Here is a 19,464-nt window from a genome sequence, read left to right on the forward strand (position 1 = left end):
CAACAAAATGCATCTAAATAAGCTTTGCCAGTATATCCCCACCCATTCATTTAACAATAATAATTATAATAATATATAAAACAAATAAACATGAAATAAAATAGATAGATAGATAGATTTGATCTACTATAGTGCAATTTAAAAAGAACAGGTTTGAGTTTTTTGTCATGTGCATCTTGCTGGTAAGCTTCTTTACATGATAACAAGCAAAGCCAAATGTTAGAAAACCTTGAATCAATTTCATGATACCACATCTTAGTCTCTCATTCAGGTTTTCTTTCATTTTTTCCCAGCTGTATGTTTGTGTACGTGTACGTACGGTAGAGGAAGAGAGGGTAGAATGGAGCAGAGGGGGCAGGTACTGGAGTTAGAGCCACTCCTCCAATAGGGCCACGGTGTGCCCTTGTTCCAATGGAAACAGGTGGGATTCCCAGACTCTCCAATCAAATCCTCCCTACGCTGTGGACAGGGTGGAGAGTGTAGAAGTCCACAACCGGAGGCAGGACGTAACCAACTTCCACATTGAGCACAGGAAAAGTCGGGAAAACACATCTGCCCACGCATGTCGCCGTCTCACTTGGCCTGCATGTGTCCTCAGAGCGTTTCCTGCAGCTCACCGGAGCGCTGCTGAAGTTCTTGCTGCTCGGGCTGCTGTTGAGGCGGCGTCGGAGCGTCGCTGCTATGGAGAACACCTACTAACCGGATTGTCGGATTGTTTTTCTTGGATTTATTCCTTTTCCAATCGATCAGGCTTATACCCTGTTGGCGTTCTCTTGCAGTGTGAATATATAAACAGCTGGAAAAATGCCTGGGAAAACCAAGTACAACCTCGTTGATGATGGACACGATTTGAGGATCCCGTTGCACAACGAGGAAGCATTCCAGCATGGGATCAACTTCGAGGCAAAGGTGAATTTTCCTAACTCCTTCAAAGTGAAAACAGGCAGTGTTTACAGTTTAGTTTAATTTAAACGAGCGTTTGTTTTTTAAACAAGTCTTAAAACATAAACAACTGACGACCTAAATCACATTTTGCGACTTTTTGGAACTAAATCCTGGGTTTGGCTCCCAGAGAAAGTAATTTATGAGCTCAAAGCAGAGACTAAAGTTATGCGCAGTGAAGTAATAGTGTTGTGAGGGTTGAAACATTATGGTTAATATAAACAAAATAAACGCCAGTTGTGTCATTAACGCACCTTTTGTACCTGTCATGTTTCACCTTCATGGCGGCAGTATATTGGCAGTCTGGATGTGGCGCGGCCGAGCAGCAGAGTGGAGATTGTGGCTGCCATGAGACGGATCCGGGTGAGTGGAGACACGGAAAGAAGCCCAGTTTAATTATGTGATTTTATAATGTTGCTGCTCACTAGGTATCATTCGTGGGAGCTAAATGTAAAATGACTGGATACAGTGTTGTTCTTAACATCTGTGTTGAGCTGGGTAATGATCCTTCTTTTAGAAACTTCTTTGTATACATCAGTGGTTCTCAGATTTTCTTATAACCACCTCAGTTTTACACTAAATCCTGCCTACCTGTGACCACGGAGATATTTATTCCAATTCAATTTTTTTTTTTTTTACACAGCGTTCCTAACTTAAAATCAGATACTTAATTTAGCTCAAGTCTGACTGGAGCATCTTATTTTATTTATTTATTTTTTTGACTTTATTTTTCTATTTTTATTGTGTCCCTTCTTATTTTATTTTTTTTCCCACATTTCCAATTTAGACTTTAATTGAGCAACTCACAACAAAATGTTTCTCTGGGATTAATAAAGTATTCTGAGTATAAATTTTAAAACAGGACTTTAGACTTTTTTCAGTTTGTTGATTGAAAGAAAATATTCTTACCCACTGGCCCTGCTGAAGAGAGCTGTTTCCAGTTTTAAAAGTGGGAATGTCTGAGCTTTCCTACCAACCCTGACTTCAAAATCCAATATAACTGCCTTGTTTATATACTTGGTAAAAGCTGCTATTAAGCAAAAAAACTGTACATCTGCACTTAAGATGATATACATCTAATTAAATCACGCACTCATACATCATGTTTATTAGTACACTATGCTGAAAAATAAGTTGATATTATTGTATTGCTAATAATTGTCAAGCTGTTCATTGAGCACACCAGTTAACAAATCCTATTGGTTTTCAAACTTGGAAATGTAACATTGTTAAGTTTACTTTAGTGTTATTTCCAGTTCAAAGTTCAGAGGTAAATGGAACGGATCTTAAGGTGCTGCATTTCATACTAGAAGTTCTTAAAGATTTCTCCCTGCACTTCTCTTTAAAGATGTTGCTGATTTAGAAGTAGTTAATTTACTTAAACAGCTCATCTTTTCTTGTTGTTGTGTATTAGCCCTAAATCACAGCACATTCAGTCCTATTTTTCCTTGCAAAGAATTCATACCAGAACCTTTTCTGAGTACCACTTAAAGCAGCCCAAGTATCACCAGTGGTACTTGTATTACAGTTTTAGAAATATGGGTGAGTACTCTTCTGAGCCATAGAGCTGGATTAGGAATTGAAGAGTTGCTGTTTTCTTATAGCTTGTTTTTGTTATTGTTTTTAAATTAAAAAAATCTTTATCAATACATTTATTTGACCAAATAAACGCTTTGATAACAATTTGATCCACATCATGAATTAAAGAAAGTATGTTGAGGAAACCTTTGTGTATGATTAGTCGTTAGCTAGCTTTAGCTAAGTGTGTTCACTGTCTCGTGCTCGGCTTGCCTGACAGGAGGTTTGATCTCCCATGTGCTCCATCACTGTTCTGAAAGTTTCCTTTGAAGCTGTGCACTGGACTGTGATCTCTCCCCCTACTTTCTCTCTCTCTCTCTTCTTTCTTTCTGCTCTCTGAAGCTATATTTTACAGCTTTCAATTCCAGGAAGTAGACTTAATCTTAATCAGTGCCAATTTGACTGCAGCCTTTCTTTTTTAAGGAAGCTGATGTAGGTGAAGCCAGTGGTGTTGGTGTTGAGGATTATGGTGAACCTCAGTTGTTTTCTGTGATCAATGGAGGATTCCTTCTAAACCTCATACACATGTTCACACACAGCTGCAAAGGTCACTGCGTCTTATATTTGCCTTTGTTTTTGTTGGAAGGTATATTGTGCAGAATATACAGTGCCTTGCAAAAGGTATTTTAACCCATACACATTTTTACATTTCGTCACAATGCAGCCCCAAACATTGTATTGCACTGGGATTTTATGTTACTACCCAACCTCAGAGTAAGGAAACTGATGCTTGGTTTCATAGTTTTTTTTACAAGTTTTTTTGTAAAGTGTGGTGTAGTTTTGTATTCAGCCTCCCTGAGTTAATGTTTTCTTGAACCAATTTTAGCTGCTGTTACTGCTGCAAGTCTTTTGTAGTATGTCTCTACCAGCTTTGCACATATAGAAACTGACATTTTTGCTCATTCTTCTTTGCAAACAACTCAAGCGCTGTCAGACACGACATAATACTTCTATCACCACATTTTGCTGTTGGATGGGTATGTGCAGGTTGCTGTGGAGTAGTAGTCTTTGTCTAAACAGTGCCACGTTTTGGTCTAAGCCGAGCACCCATCATTACCCGCTTGCTGTTTCCCCTGCATTGTTGTGACAAACTGCATTTCAACTATCTTGCCACTCTTCCAAAACAGCTAGATCTATGGACTGAACAACTAATAGTCATCCTGTCTATCTCCCACCTGAGCTGTGAACATCTGTAGCTCCTCCAAGGACAGTGGGGCTCCTGACTGTTTCTCTAAGTAATCCTCTCCTTGCCCAACTTGCCAGTTCAGGTGAAGTCATTTCTTGCAGTTGCAGTACTGTAATCTTTCCATTTTCAGATGATGGAAAGAAAAGTGCTTTGTGAAGGTTTCACAGAAGAGTACACAGATGACCTCACTGATCAGGTGACTTTTGAAGGCAATTGGTTTTACTGGATTTTATTTAGGGGTGTCAGAGTAGAGAGGACTGAAGCCAGGAAAAACGTTATACTCCCCTATTAAAAGGAGTGAGCTGCTTGTCTGAAGCAGACCTACAACTGTGCTGCCATAGCAGCAGAGGCTGCCGCTGTTGTTGTTGGCAGGAACATGGGCTTTGGTTTGGCTCTTCCTGCATGAAAATGGTTTGACACTGGCCTGACAACACAATGGAAGGAAGCCACAGGTATCTAACATAGAGAGGAAGTCAAAATGGAAATCTTGAGACAAGTAGAGAAGCCATGATGATGTTTGTAAGCTAAAAGTATTTGTTTTGCCTTCTATCTAGAGACTACAAAAAACATTACTCTTTATTTAGTTATTTTGCAAGGAAAAGAGCCATAATCAGTATATTTAACTTTTTCATGTATTGTAACGCTGTTTGTAATGCTATTTCTTGTTCTGAGCACCTGATGTGTGTAAAATATAGTTTTTTCTTTGTTTATCCACTCATTTAACTGGAGGTGAGCACAAACTGACATTATTGCGGAATAGTTGGAAAACAAACAAGAAATTCCCAACATTTCCAATCTGGGATAAAACTAATAAATATAGAGGAGAAATAGTTGTTTATTTGTAAAACAACAAAGAAGTACTCCTGGATCGGTGCTTCTTTGTTCTCTTTGTGTCTCTGCTCTGTTCTCTCAAACCCCCAGTCGGTCGTGGCAGATGGCCGCTCATACTGAGCCTGGTTCTGCTGGAGGTTTCTTCCTGTTAAAAGGGAGTTTTTCCTCTCCACTGTCGCTACATGCATGCTCAGTATGAGGGATTGCTGCAAAGTCAATGACAGTGACTGTCCACTGTCTCTACATGCTCATCCAGGAGGAGGGAATGCTGCAAGTCACTGACTGGTGCAATCTGCTGGGTTTCCTTAGATAGAAAAACATTTTATCCAATTTGAATAAAAAGCTAACTCCGACTGCACTGTTCAATTGTTAGGATTAATTGGAATGTATGTACCTGACTGTTGTGAAGTGCCTTGAGACAACATGTGTTGTGAATTGGCGCTATATAAATAAAAGAGAATTGAATTGAATTGAAGTGATCCTGTATTCTCTTTTGTCAGAAAATAGATGATTTCACGTAATTTGACTGGGGATGGGCTTTACTGATTTTTGCTGGGAATAACTGTAGTATGCTATAAAGGTCAATCACAACAAAGAGATGCAAAAGAAAAAAATATGGCGGTTTTGCCATAGATGGTTTACTTGATGTTTGTCTCCAGGACTTAACAAAAACGAGTTTGATGCCTATTTTTGCATCTTTGTACATCTGGTTGATCTTTATTAATGTTGGATTGGGAAAAGAAAGATATTCAAATATGCGGGTGTTCTTATTCTAAAGTATATTAGAGACAAACACTCTGCTCCTAAGTTATACTTTGTTGTAAAAAGTATTTACCCCTCACAAATTTCTTCTGCTTTATCATCACACTTCAATGTTTTAGATTATCAAACCGATTTTAATATCAGACTAAAATAACATGGTTAAAAGGAAAAAAGTAGTTTTCACCTGATTTCATTTATTAAGAGAAAAGGTTACGTAAAGCCAACCTTGCCCCTGTTTGAAAAAGTAAACTCGCCATTTATTACATCATGAATCAACTGTGATTAATTTTTTATTTTTTTTCTGCTGCACGCCTGCATTTACTTGAGCTTATGGTCAGGAATTGAGACATTCTCCTTTTAGAATTTTTTCTACAGAGTAGAATTTATGGTTGCATAATTAAGCCAAGTTATCCAAGTCCTAGAGGAGCCTCAGACCATCACATTACCACAGTGTGTGTTATTGTTAATATAATTAGCTTTTTTTCTAAAATGGTAAATGGACTGAATTTATATAGCGCCTTTCCAGTTATACAGACTGCTCAAAGCGCTTTACACTAGCACCACATTCACCCAATCGCACTCACTAACGCTCACACATTCATACACCGATACACGGATCGGTAGGCAACTTGAGGTTAAGTGCCTTGCCCAGGGGCACATCGACATATGGCAGGAGGAAGCTGGAATCAAACCTACAACCTTCTGATTGTAAGACGACTACTCTTACTACTGAGCCACAGTCGCCTCTGCTGTGTTTGGTTTACGCAGCATTTCATGCTTTCTCCGTTTGCGTATAATGGTTCTGAGAGGTTCTATAGTGGTTAGCTGGAGTCCCAAAGTCTTAGAAATGGCGTTGTAATCCTTTGCAGACTGATAGATGTCTGTGAGTTTGTTTCTGCTGTGTTCTTGGATTTCTTTAGATGAGGTATGATGGTGTTGCTTTTTGACATTTTTTAGCCTTTGGCTTTCAGACAAGTACTGTTTGAGTGACTTCTTGATCCTACAGGTCTGACAGTAATCAAGCCTGGTTTTAATTAGCAAAATTGAACCAAAATATATGTATAATCAAACTTATTTTATGATTTAACAAGGGGAAAGGAGAGTCGTTTCTCACTTAAATCTGGTTGGTTATAATAGCTTTTTTCACTTAATAAATTAAATCATCAGTTGAAAACTGATTTCTGTAGTCACTCTGGTTATCTTTGTCTGATATTAAATTAAATTTGATCTGAAACATGTAAGTGTGACAAAAGTCTTCATTTCGTTCATGTAAGTTAGAGATAAGGAATGCAAAAGAGCAACATTTGCATGAAGACTACTTAACACACATATAAATATATTTTCATGTTTTCCATTTTCACCTCTTTTAAAACCATTATCTTCATAACAGTTTTTATAATAAAGGATAAGACTTCTTCAAGACATATATTTAATGTAATACACAACTTTAATTGTGGTGACATCTTCCAAGGTCCTAATGTTGAGCAGGGATATTGATAAGCTAATAAATTTACACATTCAAACTGTTAGTTTTGCCAACCTGTGCTCTGGGTTTAGGCGGCAGGTTTATTTTTAGATCCTATTTCTGATAACCTCATGTTTGTTTAGGAGTAAAGTTTGTTCATGTCAGGTCATGTATGCCACTTCTCACCTGGTGCCAATGCTTAATCTTTTACAAAACGCACTCATATGGATAGCTGTAAAACCTGGGAAGATTTGATGAGATGACAACTGGTGCCGAGACATATAGTTGCTGGTTTAAGCAAGAAAAATAGATTTCTGCTCTCTATTTCTATTCCCTGGTTGTTACAGCTTTCAGAAAACTTGAATTATACAAAGATTTGTTTTTAAATAATACACTTTATAGTGTTTTCTTTTTTTCCTTTTCAGCCTTTGTGTCTGTAGAGTATGAGCCAGTCAGGCTTCCTGGAAGCCTCTCACTATTTGCTGTCATTGTTCATTGTGTTCCTGAGTCACCTGAAAACTAACAGCTGATAATGAAATGAAACAGCGAAACAGGAAATGGCAACAAATTGCTGGCTACAGCAGGAAACTCGGCAGGATCAGATTTAGTTCCACGGCTCTCAGATGTAGATGTTCAAACAATAATCTTTTTAAAAAAAACATCACAGTTCTCTCTCATGTTACGTTTTTTCTTGAAAGAACTTTGAGATGAAGATCTTGTCTTAATGTCTCTGTAAATTTAATTTATTATTATTAAATGGCAAAGAGCTGAAGCAGATTAACTTGTTAAAAGAAGAGGAGACCTTTACCGTGAATTAAAGGGATTATTTTCTCATTAATTTGTCTGTGCTCGGTTAACTGAATGTAGGAAGATTGAGCAGCGGGGGGTGAGAAGATTAGATGTGTGAAGATTTGTGAGTGGAGACTGCCAGAGCTCAGCAGTGTTGCTCGGCTTGAGATGCGAGTGATGGAGACAATTTGTGCATTCCCCCTGCTTTTTGGGTTCACATTTGTAAGAAATGGGAAAAGAAAAGAAACCCGGTGGAAGCTATACAAGTTTACATGAACTGGCATGTTTGATCTGGTGGGTAGAAGTTAACTTGATTTGAAACAGAATTTGTAATTGTTTTTATCTTGTTAGGAGTGAAGTATATAATATATAATACAGCTTTACAACATGTCCAGGCAGTGACTGATGCAATGTCAGATAAACACGATTTAAACTGTAATTATTCTGGTAAGAAAGTTATGGAGCTAAATTGAGGCCATAAAGTTTGTTCAAACGAAAAAAATTTGAACCTGAAAAATAAAAGTTTGTTCAAACGAAAAAAATTTGAACCTGAAAAATAAAAGTTTGTTCAAACAAAATAAATTTAAACCTGAAAAATAAAAGTTTGTTCAGAAGAAAACTATTTGAACCTAAAAAATAAAAGTTTGTTCAAAAGAAAAAAAATTGAACCTGAAAAATTATTTTGAACCTCCCCCCAAAAAATTTGAAAACTGGAAAAAAGGTTTTGCAGCTGAAAAAAAAAAACAGATGTGAAACTGGAAAAAACAAGTTCAAAACTACTTTTCAGATTCAAGTTTTTTTTTTTGAACTTGCAGATTTTTTTTCCGGCTTCAAACTTTTGGCCCTGTTTTGGCGTGGGGGGCGCGGCCTCAGATCACGGGGGTGCGGAATCATGACTGACAGCTCAACACAGCGGCTGAACAACTTGTTCCCAGCTGTTGCATTCAGGGACCGTGTGAACTGGAATTATCTGTAATACATCATCAATATTCTATATATATGTGATTGGTTTTGAAAGATAACATGCCAGAAGCAGCTTACATGAAAACACGATGCACATCTCAGAGGAGAAAATATGATCTTGACAGATTTGAACAGCATTTTAAATCCGTGTTGGAGATTTCCCATGCTCTCAACATCAAGCAAAAGAACCGCCAGACTAAGCGGCAAGAATGAAACCAGATGCAAAACGAGCTGGTATTTTCCGAATATCCTTGCATAATTAAGCCTGGACTTGTTTTCACATGGACTGGACTCGGGTTTCGGTTTCTGGTGCATTTTTGATTAAAACGTGTTTGGTCTCCATTTAGTGAAGTGACTCACAGCCAGGGGCAAACTGGCATACGGGGCAACCGAGGAAATCCCCGGTAGACCGTTGGCTTAGGCATTCCTTATTTTGTGAATGTTTAGTTTTTAATAACCACCTTTCACAGACGCAGGGTGCTGGGCCGGTGATTCAGCTCGACATCAAGTACGGAAGAGGCGACAGTTTCTGGGCGCTGATATTTTTCTGGACCATTGTGCACTAAACTATGCCATATCAACCTGTTAAGGATAACCTTTATTTATATGACTCATAGCAGTTTTTCCCATTTATACCTTAATGATATAAAGCATAAGTTCTAATGTTTCCTTTTTGTTAGAATAGGACAAGAATGCTCATCGACACATTACAAGGATAAATGGCCCAAGGTTTATCATGAATGACCTGTGGCTGAGGCACTGGGTTTGATGGTGGAGCAGGCTGTAACTGGTTTGATTAGAATGCAGCAGCACACTTAGATTAAGGATGGACACCAGCTACTACACAACGTACCAGATAGACACCACAATGGTGACACATAGTCTCCTGATAATCACTGAGGGAGGGCACATCCATTGCATCGGAGCACCAGATGTAAAACTACATGTGACCTTCTATCGAGGCTCTTCCTCATCCTTGCACAGAGGTTACGGTCCGAGACGAGCCTCGGCACTGATCTCTGTAATCATTCCTTTGCCTAATTTAGATTAATGTAGCTGAAAGTTAGAAACTGTTTGAGAGTCGTTCATTTAAGAGTCAGTGTTAGATAGAGTGTGATCGCTTCTGGGGACCAAGGATCGGAGAAACTCTGAGTAGCTCAGACAAACCTCTCCTCTGCCCCAGTCAGGCAGATCAGCTCAGCTGCGCGCTGGCGAACAGCTGATTTGTAACAAATGAACATGCGCTGCAGGGCGGCCAGCTGAGCTGACAATGAAGAGCGGAGATCAGAAAAAAAGCCTGGGCTACTAAAACAAACAGTGGCACTTACTAAAAACTATATGTATATATATATATATATTATATATATATAATATATATATATACATGCAATGCTGGAGCCCTGACAGAAGGACCATCAGATTCTTGTTCACTTCCCTGATTAAGACCATTCTCCCCAAACGCTAAGTTTACACGGACAGCCAGCTCTAGGCAAAATGCTAGTTGTCCCAAAGTTATTTCATTTATGGTGGCTGTACTCATTTTAAGCTTCAATGCAACATAATTTTTTGTACCCTTCTTGTAGAGGTCTACAACACTTCCTCTGACTAATGCTTGTTTTACGTTCAGACATGCACTGCCAACTGTGCGACCTTTTTATATAATTTTTTTTGCACTGTCAGTATTGGGTGAATTTAATCCATTTTGGAAAAAGGCTCTCATAAGAAAATGTGGAAAACATGTAGTGCTGTGAATACTTCCCAGATGCACAAAAATTCAGTTATTTTAAAATGAATTCTAAAATGATCCGGTAACCAGTGCAGAGACATTAAAACTGAGCCCTTTGTTCAAATTAACAGTCTTCCTAACAGCTATTTAAAGCCATAGCAATTTTTTTACATTTTGTTTAGTTTGCCCTACTCTTTTTGAGTGAGGTGATTAAAGATACTTATGGATCTTTGCATTTACAGTTATATATTTATGTAGCACTTGAGGGAGGCCTTATGTTTTACTCCATCTATCTTTACACTCTATAAAGTTATTGTTGCTCTATTTCTGGATTAATATATTCTAAGTGTGAACACTTTGCGGCCTCTCTATTAAATGCCACAGCAAGGAGATAAGGGGAAAGTCATGAGTGATGACTCAGTTTCAATGTTACCTTGATGCAGAGAGGTTAAATGTATCTAAAACCTATTGAGGTATTTTAAATCCTATATATATATATACAGGGATTGGACAACGAAACTGAAACACCTGGTTTAGACCACAATAATTTATTAGTATGGTGTAGGGCCTCCTTTTGGGGCCAATACAGCGTCAATTCGTCTTGGGAATGACATATACAAGTCCTGCACAGTGGTCAGAGGGATTTTAAGCCATTCTTCTTGCAGGATAGTGGCCAGGTCACTACGTGATACTGGTGGAGGAAAACGTTTCCTGACTCGCTCCTCCAAAACACCCCAAAGTGGCTCAATAATATTTAGATCTGGTGACGGTGCAGGCCATAGGAGATGTTCAACTTCACTTTCATGTTCATCAAACCAATCTTTCACCAGTCTTGCTGTGTGTATTGGTGCATTGTCATCCTGATACACAGCACCGCCTTCAGGATACAATGTTTGAACCATTGGATGCACATGGTCCTCAAGAATGGTTCGGTAGTCCTTGGCAGTGAGGCGCCCATCTAGCAAAAGTATTGGGCCAAGGGAATGCCATGATATGGCAGCCCAAACCATCACTCTGGGCATGCAACAGTCTGGGTGGTACGCTTCTTTGGGGCTTCTCCACACCGTAACTCTCCCGGATGTGGGGAAAACAGTAAAGGTGGATTCATCAGAGAACAATACATGTTTCACATTGTCCACAGCCCAAGATTTGCGCTCCTTGCACCATTGAAACCGACGTTTGGCATTGGCATGAGTGACCAAAGGTTTGGCTATAGCAGCCCAGCCGTGTATATTGACCCTGTGGAGCTCCCGACGGACAGTTCTGGTGGAAACAGGAGAGTTGAGGTGCACATTTAATTCTGCCATGATTTGGGCAGCCGTGGTTTTATGTTTTTTGGATACAATCCGGGTTAGCACCCGAACATCCCTTTCAGACAGCTTCCTCTTGCGTCCACAGTTAATCTTGTTGGATGTGGTTCGTCCTTCTTGGTGGTATGCTGACATTACCCTGGATACCGTGGCTCTTGATACATCACAAAGACTTGCTGTCTTGGTCACAGATGCGCCAGCAAGACGTGCACCAACAATTTGTCCTCTTTTGAACTCTGGTATGTCACCCATAATGTTGTGTGCATTTCAATATTTTGAGCAAAACTGTGCTCCTACCCTGCTAATTGAACCTTCATACTCTGCTCTTACTGGTGCAATGTGCAATCAATGAAGACTGGCTACCAGGCTGGTCCAATTTAGCCATGAAACCTCCCACACTAAAATGACAGGTGTTTTAGTTTCATTGTCCAACCCCTGTATATGTATATATATAATTCACGTTGGGATCTGTGATCTGAAACCGCATAGGAAAAAGGCGTTAATTGAGAGCTTGGCAAACTGTGCTGCTATTCTCTTTTCATGCCAAGATGCAATCCTTCTTCACCACAGCAACACTAAGGCAGCAGCACTCTGTGTTTTCCACATATGAGTAACAGATGAGGTTGAATCTCTCAGAGGTTTATTCCATGTCAGCTCAGAACAAAGCAAGCTCAAGAATGTTTCTTTTTTTTTTCTTTTTTTGCTGGCTGTGTTTGAATCACCCCTCTGTGAGAGACATACGCCAAAGATTTAACCAATAGCAATGTCAAACATGAGTTGTTTTGAGGTAGATAAGTTTAAGGTGCGCACTTTGGTCGCTCTTTTGAATGGTATTTCCTCAAGTGGTTGGCATTTTGAAGGATATGTCATGCCACTCTGAGTAAGAGATGTATTTCTGTTTTGAATAATGCCCTGCACACTGATCCCATCTAATTGTTACAAGACTGGTCTGAGTAAGCATTGTTTATGATTTTGACCTGAAACCACCTTTGGCTGTCAACAGAAGTTGTCAGACTGGTTCATAATTAGCTGTTTGCTGCCATTGGTGTAGACACTTTACACATCCCTGACTTTAGCATCCTGTTACATCTTTGTGCAAAAAACTCTGACCCAAGAGTTCAATTCAAATCTTTGAAGGGTATGAATGGTTTGGCCCTTAAGTGTAGATTGATGAATGGATAACCAGAAACTTTTATCAACTCTAAGACTGAAATGCTAAATTAGAAAATGCAATTACAATAACATCAGAATGTTATTGTTTTTTTTTTCATACATAAATGTCAGAAAATTTTAAAGATAAACAGTGACCACAGTTTTTATGCTAGGATATAACAAGAGGAGTATAAGTAAATTTTAAGATGGGATTTAAATGATTCAAAAGATGCATACTCGGGACAAACACACAACAACTACTGCGCAGCATGATATGACCCGCATAAGCGACCTTTCAAATGAAAGCCCGAACACCAAACAATATAAGTATCACCTCTATATATGCAAAACCTTTTGAATGAGCAACTGAAGAAAAGGAAAAATAAGGCATATTTCATAAAACCTAAAACATAAATAATGTTTAACCTTGCTGTTTTGTGATCATTTGTGTCAAAGTATATATTCCAACTCTGCTGTTTTAAATCATTGTCCCACTGTCACAGTAACATGTTTCCACGACTGTCTTCGGCTTCTTTGTCTCCTGGATACTGTTTAGAAAACTGCTAAGCTACATTTCCCCGGTTTTCACCAAATGCATTTCCCCGCTGTGATTGATAAATTATGTTGGCTACGTGATTTTTGTAACAAAAACAAAAAAAACAACTAACTCTGATTCTATTGGCTCTGACGGTTTAATGGACATGTCAATCATCCAGATTGGCCAATGGACTCCTGAGAAACTGTCCTGCCCAAATTACAATGTCTGAGAAGAATTAAAAAGTACTGCAAAAACACTCCTAAAATATAAGAATCACTCAGATCTCAGCTCTTAACTTTATAGTGTCACCTTTCATATTTGGATGACATACTAGGGACTGAATTCTTGATCCATTGTCTTTTTTAGTTGCTTTTAGGTTTATAGCATCTTTTTGTGTTTGTTGAGGCTTTTCTTCTCTTTTCAAATCTGTAGTTTATTGTTCAAGGCCGCTTTCTTAACTAAAGGTCACAGTTGAGAGGTGAAAACGAATCTAATAATGGCCCTTCCATGGTTCATTAACTCTCTTTCTATTGGCTCTGACTTCTTCTTAAATTCTCCTCTGGACATGATTGAACAACTGGATCGATTGAGCATGATGGGTCTTTCTGTAAATCACATTAATGTGTAACTCAGCATATTCAGAGTGTCACATTTATCTACACAGTTTCCAGTCAGTGTAGTTTAAAAAGCATGGTTTACATTCTGTATAATGATATTGAAGAAGCAGCTAATCTTTAACTTTCTGTATTGTTCATGTGTTGTAAATGTGCTGGTGAGCTGTTGATTTTCCTGCACTCTTTCAGGCAGGAGGGACGTTTCTGAGTTTCTCACTTTCTTTTACCTATGAATAGGTAAAATGCATTATTTAAATTAGGTTTTTTGAAAGGCTTGGCCATGTATGCCTTAATTAAAAATGTTAAGTAACTCCATTGTAAGATAAATTATTTATTTAGCTCAATGCTACAGGACACAACCTTTTATGTTAGTGAGTCTAAAAGGGGTGGGGTAAATCTGAGAACTTTCTAAAACTGGCGTGAGGGAAACATAATTTTTTATGTAATAAGCATCCAATAAGAATTTGTTTGTGTTTGTCAAGCACTGGATGAATAAATGATTGTAAACATTTCTGGTGCCAGTTTCAAAAAGCACAAGAATGTTTTTTAAAATGATTTCCATTTTCCTGTTCTAATTGGTTGATTATATTTTTTTTATTGTAAGATTTCATTGTACGAGTATATTAAGTCCAGCAGGATGACTGTTTTCACACCTGATTCAAACTTCTAATTTGGCAGCGAAGGTAATTATGTTTTTGTCACTCTTAAATTATTTAGATCAGAGGTCTTCAACCATGGGTTTGTCCCTGTGGAGGTACTGCAACGGGCTCATGAGATTTTTGGTTAATTGGGTTTTTTTATTTTAAAGTTATGTCTTTAAAAACACACTTACATGAAGCCAACATGTAGCAAATAGATAAAGAAAGCATTAAATTATCTATTTCAGTCAGAAATGCACACACTCATTGGGTTCACCAGCTGAACTCTGCTTCACTCATAGCCTGACCCTCCATGCATTCTGCACACAAAGAGAAGGACCCATCCCTTTCCATACCGGGCAGGTCATGCAGCCCTGGTCTTATATCATCAAATAAATTTTATAATCAACTGTAAATTGAATGAAAACTAAACCAAATCTCAAATTAATAAAAAAAATCTAAAGATGATTTAAGCTAAACTTGGCAGGTGCACATGTAGTTTTTATTGAGACAGGGTTACATTTCTTCCTCTCTGGTATGGAATCTAAAATACTTAAAGATCTCGAACCTGAATTGCTCAATTCTACACTGAACAGAAATTCCTTCAACTGTTTCATGTCAATGATTCTACTTTATTTGTAAAAACACAAAATGGAGCATTTTCGAACTTTTCTGGCATTAGTACCACCTTAGATGTAGACGAGCATACAAACTCAAATACAAGGACAAGTCAAACGTTTATGGAATTATTACATATTGGTTACAGATTCTTTTCAACAGTTGGTGTTAGGGAAACATTTTCTCTTTTTGTGTAAACAAAAAAGGGGGATTTTTCATTTTCCCAAAAGATTGTCTCGTCATGGATCTATCATGAATGTATCACCATACGCCTAGTTTTGATGCATTTAATTAACAGGAAAAAGAGTTTTGTAGAGTCATGCATCTCTAGCAGTCTATGGGAAAGAGACGGGGTACACCCTGGGCTGGTCGCCAGTCCATTGTAGCACAACACAGAGACACACAGGACAAACAACCATGCATTCACTCATTCACACCTAAGGGCAATTTAGAGAGACCAGTTGACCTAACCGTCATGCTTTTGAACTGTGGGAGAAAGCAAATCTGTAGTACCCGGAGAGAACCCATGCATGCACGTGGAGAACATGCAAACTTTATGTAGAATGACCCCGTGCTAGGAGTTGAACTCAGGACCTTGGGTGCTATGAACTGCACCACTGTGCTGCCCTGGGTTTTCAGAGTTCCAATGAAAATTGAATGATTTTAATCAGTAACTAAATTATTTGTCCATCAGGAGTCATAAACATTGACTTTGTATAAAGCCCGAATGAGGGTTAGTCAGTCATAAGTTGTATGTGGTGTAATGGGTGAATGCAGTAAGAAAGCACGCCAAGAACACTTTAACTCCCTTAAAATCCCATCCCAAACTTACCAAATACTCAATAAATGCATTAGTACTCCTGCAACATTACAGTGTATTTGCCTTATAAATTACCCTCCAATATCAAAGTCCTATAAATGTGACATTGGAGTTTACATAATTTGATCACCAACTCATCCTGGCTGCCACTGATTTTTTTGTTTTGCCGCATGAGTGCTGCAGCATGCACTTAGCATATGTAGACCCATACAATAAACTAGAATATTATTGAAAACTTAGTTAACTTGGATTTATATGGATTAATTACACACAGCCTTTATTTCTGTTAATTACGATGATTTTCCTCTTACAGCTATTGAAAACACTCGTACTCGTACTTGTCGTCTTCCGCTTATCCGGGAAGGGTTGCGGGGGCAGCAGACTCAGCAGAGACGCCCAGACGTCCCTCTCCCCAGACACCTCCTCCAGCTCCTCCGGGTGGAGCCCAAGGCGTTCCCAGGCCAGCCGAGGGTCATAGTCCCTCCAGCGTGTCCTGGGCTGTCCCCTGGGCCTCCTCCTGGTGGGACGTGCCTGGAACACCTCCTGAGGAAGGCGTCCAGGAGGCATCCGGTATAGATGCCCGAGCCACCTCAACTGACTCCTCTCGATATGGAGGAGCAGCGGCTCTACTCCGGCTCCTCCCGGATGGCCGAGCTCCTCACCCTATCTCTAAGGGAGTGCCCGGCCACCCTACGGAGGAAGCTCATTTCAGCCGCTTGTATCCGGGATCTCGTTCTTTCGGTCATGACCCAAAGTTCATGGCCATAGGTGAGGGTAGGAATGTAGACCGACCGGTAAATTGAGAACTTTGCTTTTCGGCTCAGCTCTCACATGAAATATTTTAGGTTAGAATATTACATCAGACCAATAAAATAAGTTTTAATACACAAATGTTGGTTTAATGAAAAGTACCTGCTTTAAGGTAGTTACTTTGAAAAGGTGCTCTTAATCTGTCAAACGAGTCTCATCGGAATGCCGGAATGCACATGCCATTTTACTAAATATGAGCATTCCTCAACCAATCTGGATTTTCTTCTTTCACCTTTTGCTCTTGTCATTTTGAACTATTGCCTCTGATGCTTCCTGAAGTTAAACTAAAAAAAAGCCAACCTTGAAGTCATAAATACACTTTGAGTTTGTACAGATAGGTCTGATATTTTGATGGAAACACATCTCCAACAATTGAGAACACAGAGACTTAGATAGCAGTATGTAATGAATCTGGTAACTAGGTAACTGAGACTGGACTTTCAGACAGTGTTTACAAGACTTTTTTAGGGTAATTTTTTCAAAGAGATTTAAGATGCTGAGTTATTTGTCTGGAATGACAAGTAGCCTTTAGTTTCTGCACCATGACTTTTCATGTTTTCTTTTTTTCACAACACAGTTGAATTTGTCTTTCTTGTAAGTGGAGAAAAGTCTGGTAGCCTTCTTTGACTCAGCTGACTGGCAGTGTACATCATCACTGAAAACCCAAAATTTAAGATTAGAATATTACATGAGACCAGTAACAAAAAAACAAAATAAAGTAACGTGGGTTTAATACAAATTAGGTTTAATAATATGTTTAATTTTGTGTTTAGAATCCAAAAACTCTGTTTGGTGTAAAATCATGGTCCCTATATGTATTTTAATTTGTACTCTTTAAAAAAGGGTGTACATCATATACTTAAACAAAACCAATTTACCAGCATAAAAACTCATTACTGATTCTAGAGAACATTGTAGATTTTAGGCAGGTAATGTTTCTCTTTTTCACAACCAGCTTTCATGTTTTCTTGTTGAAGTTCTTCTATCCTGACCCTCTTCCTTCATTCCTTCCTATCCAACCTTGCCTTGCCTTTTTTCACACCTCTTCATTTTAACTCTTCATCCCTCGGCGTCGCTCATGGCGAGCCACCGCCTTTTCTGTGGACAATCTTTTTAGCCTGTCGCCTCGCCATGCACTTCATCAGAAGCCGACTAAACTTTAGCTGATTAACGACATCCTTTTTTAGAACTGAAAGTGCCCTTGTGAGTCCCAACTGTAACTAATTGAGACACTGGCTTAATTTGGTCCCTCGGCTCTCGAAACTTACATCTGCCATACCGTGAAAAAAAAAAAAAGTTGATTAGACAAAATTTTAACATTTTTATCTTGTGAGCAAATATCCCCAAACTTGCAAAAACTGCTCATACTGTTTTTGTTTTAATTGTTACAGTTCCAAGAAAAGAACTTGGGGTCATCATGCATGTGCATCTGGAAGATTTGAAGTCTTTTGTGAGCTGGCTCGGTCAGCTACTTAAATGTGGTGCATGACAGCTCCCTCCTTAGCCTGAAAGTTGGCAATGACAAACAAGGGAAACATCCTCAAACTGATTTGTCAGCAGAATTACCTGCACCCTAGTTACAGCTTTCCATTTTCTTCAAACATTTCCCTTTTAGTCTCGTGGATTTTCATAGCCAGTTGCTTCCCTTGCTTGTTGTCTTTCTCTGATAAGATAATGTAAAGTAATAGCACTCAAATGATGCAAGATTACATCCAAGTTTTTGCTTGGAGATGTATTTTATATTTCTTACCCGCTCTTGTACAACCTGCAAGTCACCCCCCAGCCCGGCACCCTGGCACCCCCCCAATGCACCCATAAATGTAAGCAGCAAGCTGTAAAAAATGGTTTGGGCTGTGCCCCGAGGTGGGTGGCAAGAGAACAGTAATCCAGGAGAGCTGGATGAGGATGTTAGCGAGCTAAGCTGGTAGCATTTCAACTTCAGTTGCCCTGCAGCATAAACATGAGAAGGTGCTGTAAAAAAGATGCTTTGCCTGGCAGAGATGCAAGCTCTCGAAAGAGAGAGGTTCCACTTCAGAGCAACATTAACGTGTTGTCTATCTATATTTTAATGAATTGGTTGTAGCTGTACTTACAAAGTGCACATAGACACAAAATGCATCACTAGGAAAGCTAGTTTCTTATCATGAAGCAAAACGTGGGGGAAAAAGTTGCCAGTAGTGCAACTTTTTCCGAGATGTAGCTCAGAACCAACATCTTAAATATTAGTCCCATTGTTTAGTTTTAAGAAATATCCTCCAAATGTTTAGAGGGAAAGCTTTATTTAGCTATTGCAGACAGTGAATTATAATAAATTACAGCACACCATCTTGTCATTGGATTCTTACCAACCACAGGTAAATATTGCAAGGATACTTTTATTTAGTCATTATCCATACCTCTGGGATTTATATACCATTAAAGCAAATGCTTAATATACCTGGGTGGTCTGAGCAGTCCCTGCCAGGACAAAACAAGAACTTCAGAGATGTATTGAAAAAAATAAATGCAAAAGAAGTCAAAGATGGGGACAGGTAGAGAAAGTGACTTCGCCCAACTGGGTTTTTATATAAATATAAGAATATTATATTTTTTTAGTAATGTTTTTTCTCTCACATAAAAAGCTTTGTTGCTGTTATTAGAAAATGTTTTTCATTTCAATCTTAGTTGAAAGTCCATGCATCTGTTGGATGAAATTCAGAAGTTTGGATATAGCTGTTCCCTG

The 19,464-nt window shown here is 38.8% G+C and overlaps 1 protein-coding gene across 2 annotated transcripts in view; it reads left to right on the forward strand.

The window, feature by feature from the left end:
* The first annotated feature begins 7 nt into the window (after positions 1-7).
* LOC124873932 (carboxyl-terminal PDZ ligand of neuronal nitric oxide synthase protein-like) overlaps positions 8-19,464 on the forward strand; it is a 227,368-nt gene continuing 207,911 nt past the window's right edge. For both annotated transcript variants that reach the window (XM_047374992.1, XM_047374993.1), the window contains exons 1-2: positions 8-909; positions 1,234-1,305. In XM_047374992.1, the coding sequence (XP_047230948.1) occupies positions 805-909; positions 1,234-1,305 (177 nt within the window). In that variant the 5' untranslated portion in view covers positions 8-804. The remainder of the gene's footprint in view (positions 910-1,233; positions 1,306-19,464) is intronic.

This window comes from Girardinichthys multiradiatus, chromosome 9 (assembly GCF_021462225.1).
Source record: "Girardinichthys multiradiatus isolate DD_20200921_A chromosome 9, DD_fGirMul_XY1, whole genome shotgun sequence".
Classification (NCBI taxonomy): domain Eukaryota; kingdom Metazoa; phylum Chordata; class Actinopteri; order Cyprinodontiformes; family Goodeidae; genus Girardinichthys; species Girardinichthys multiradiatus.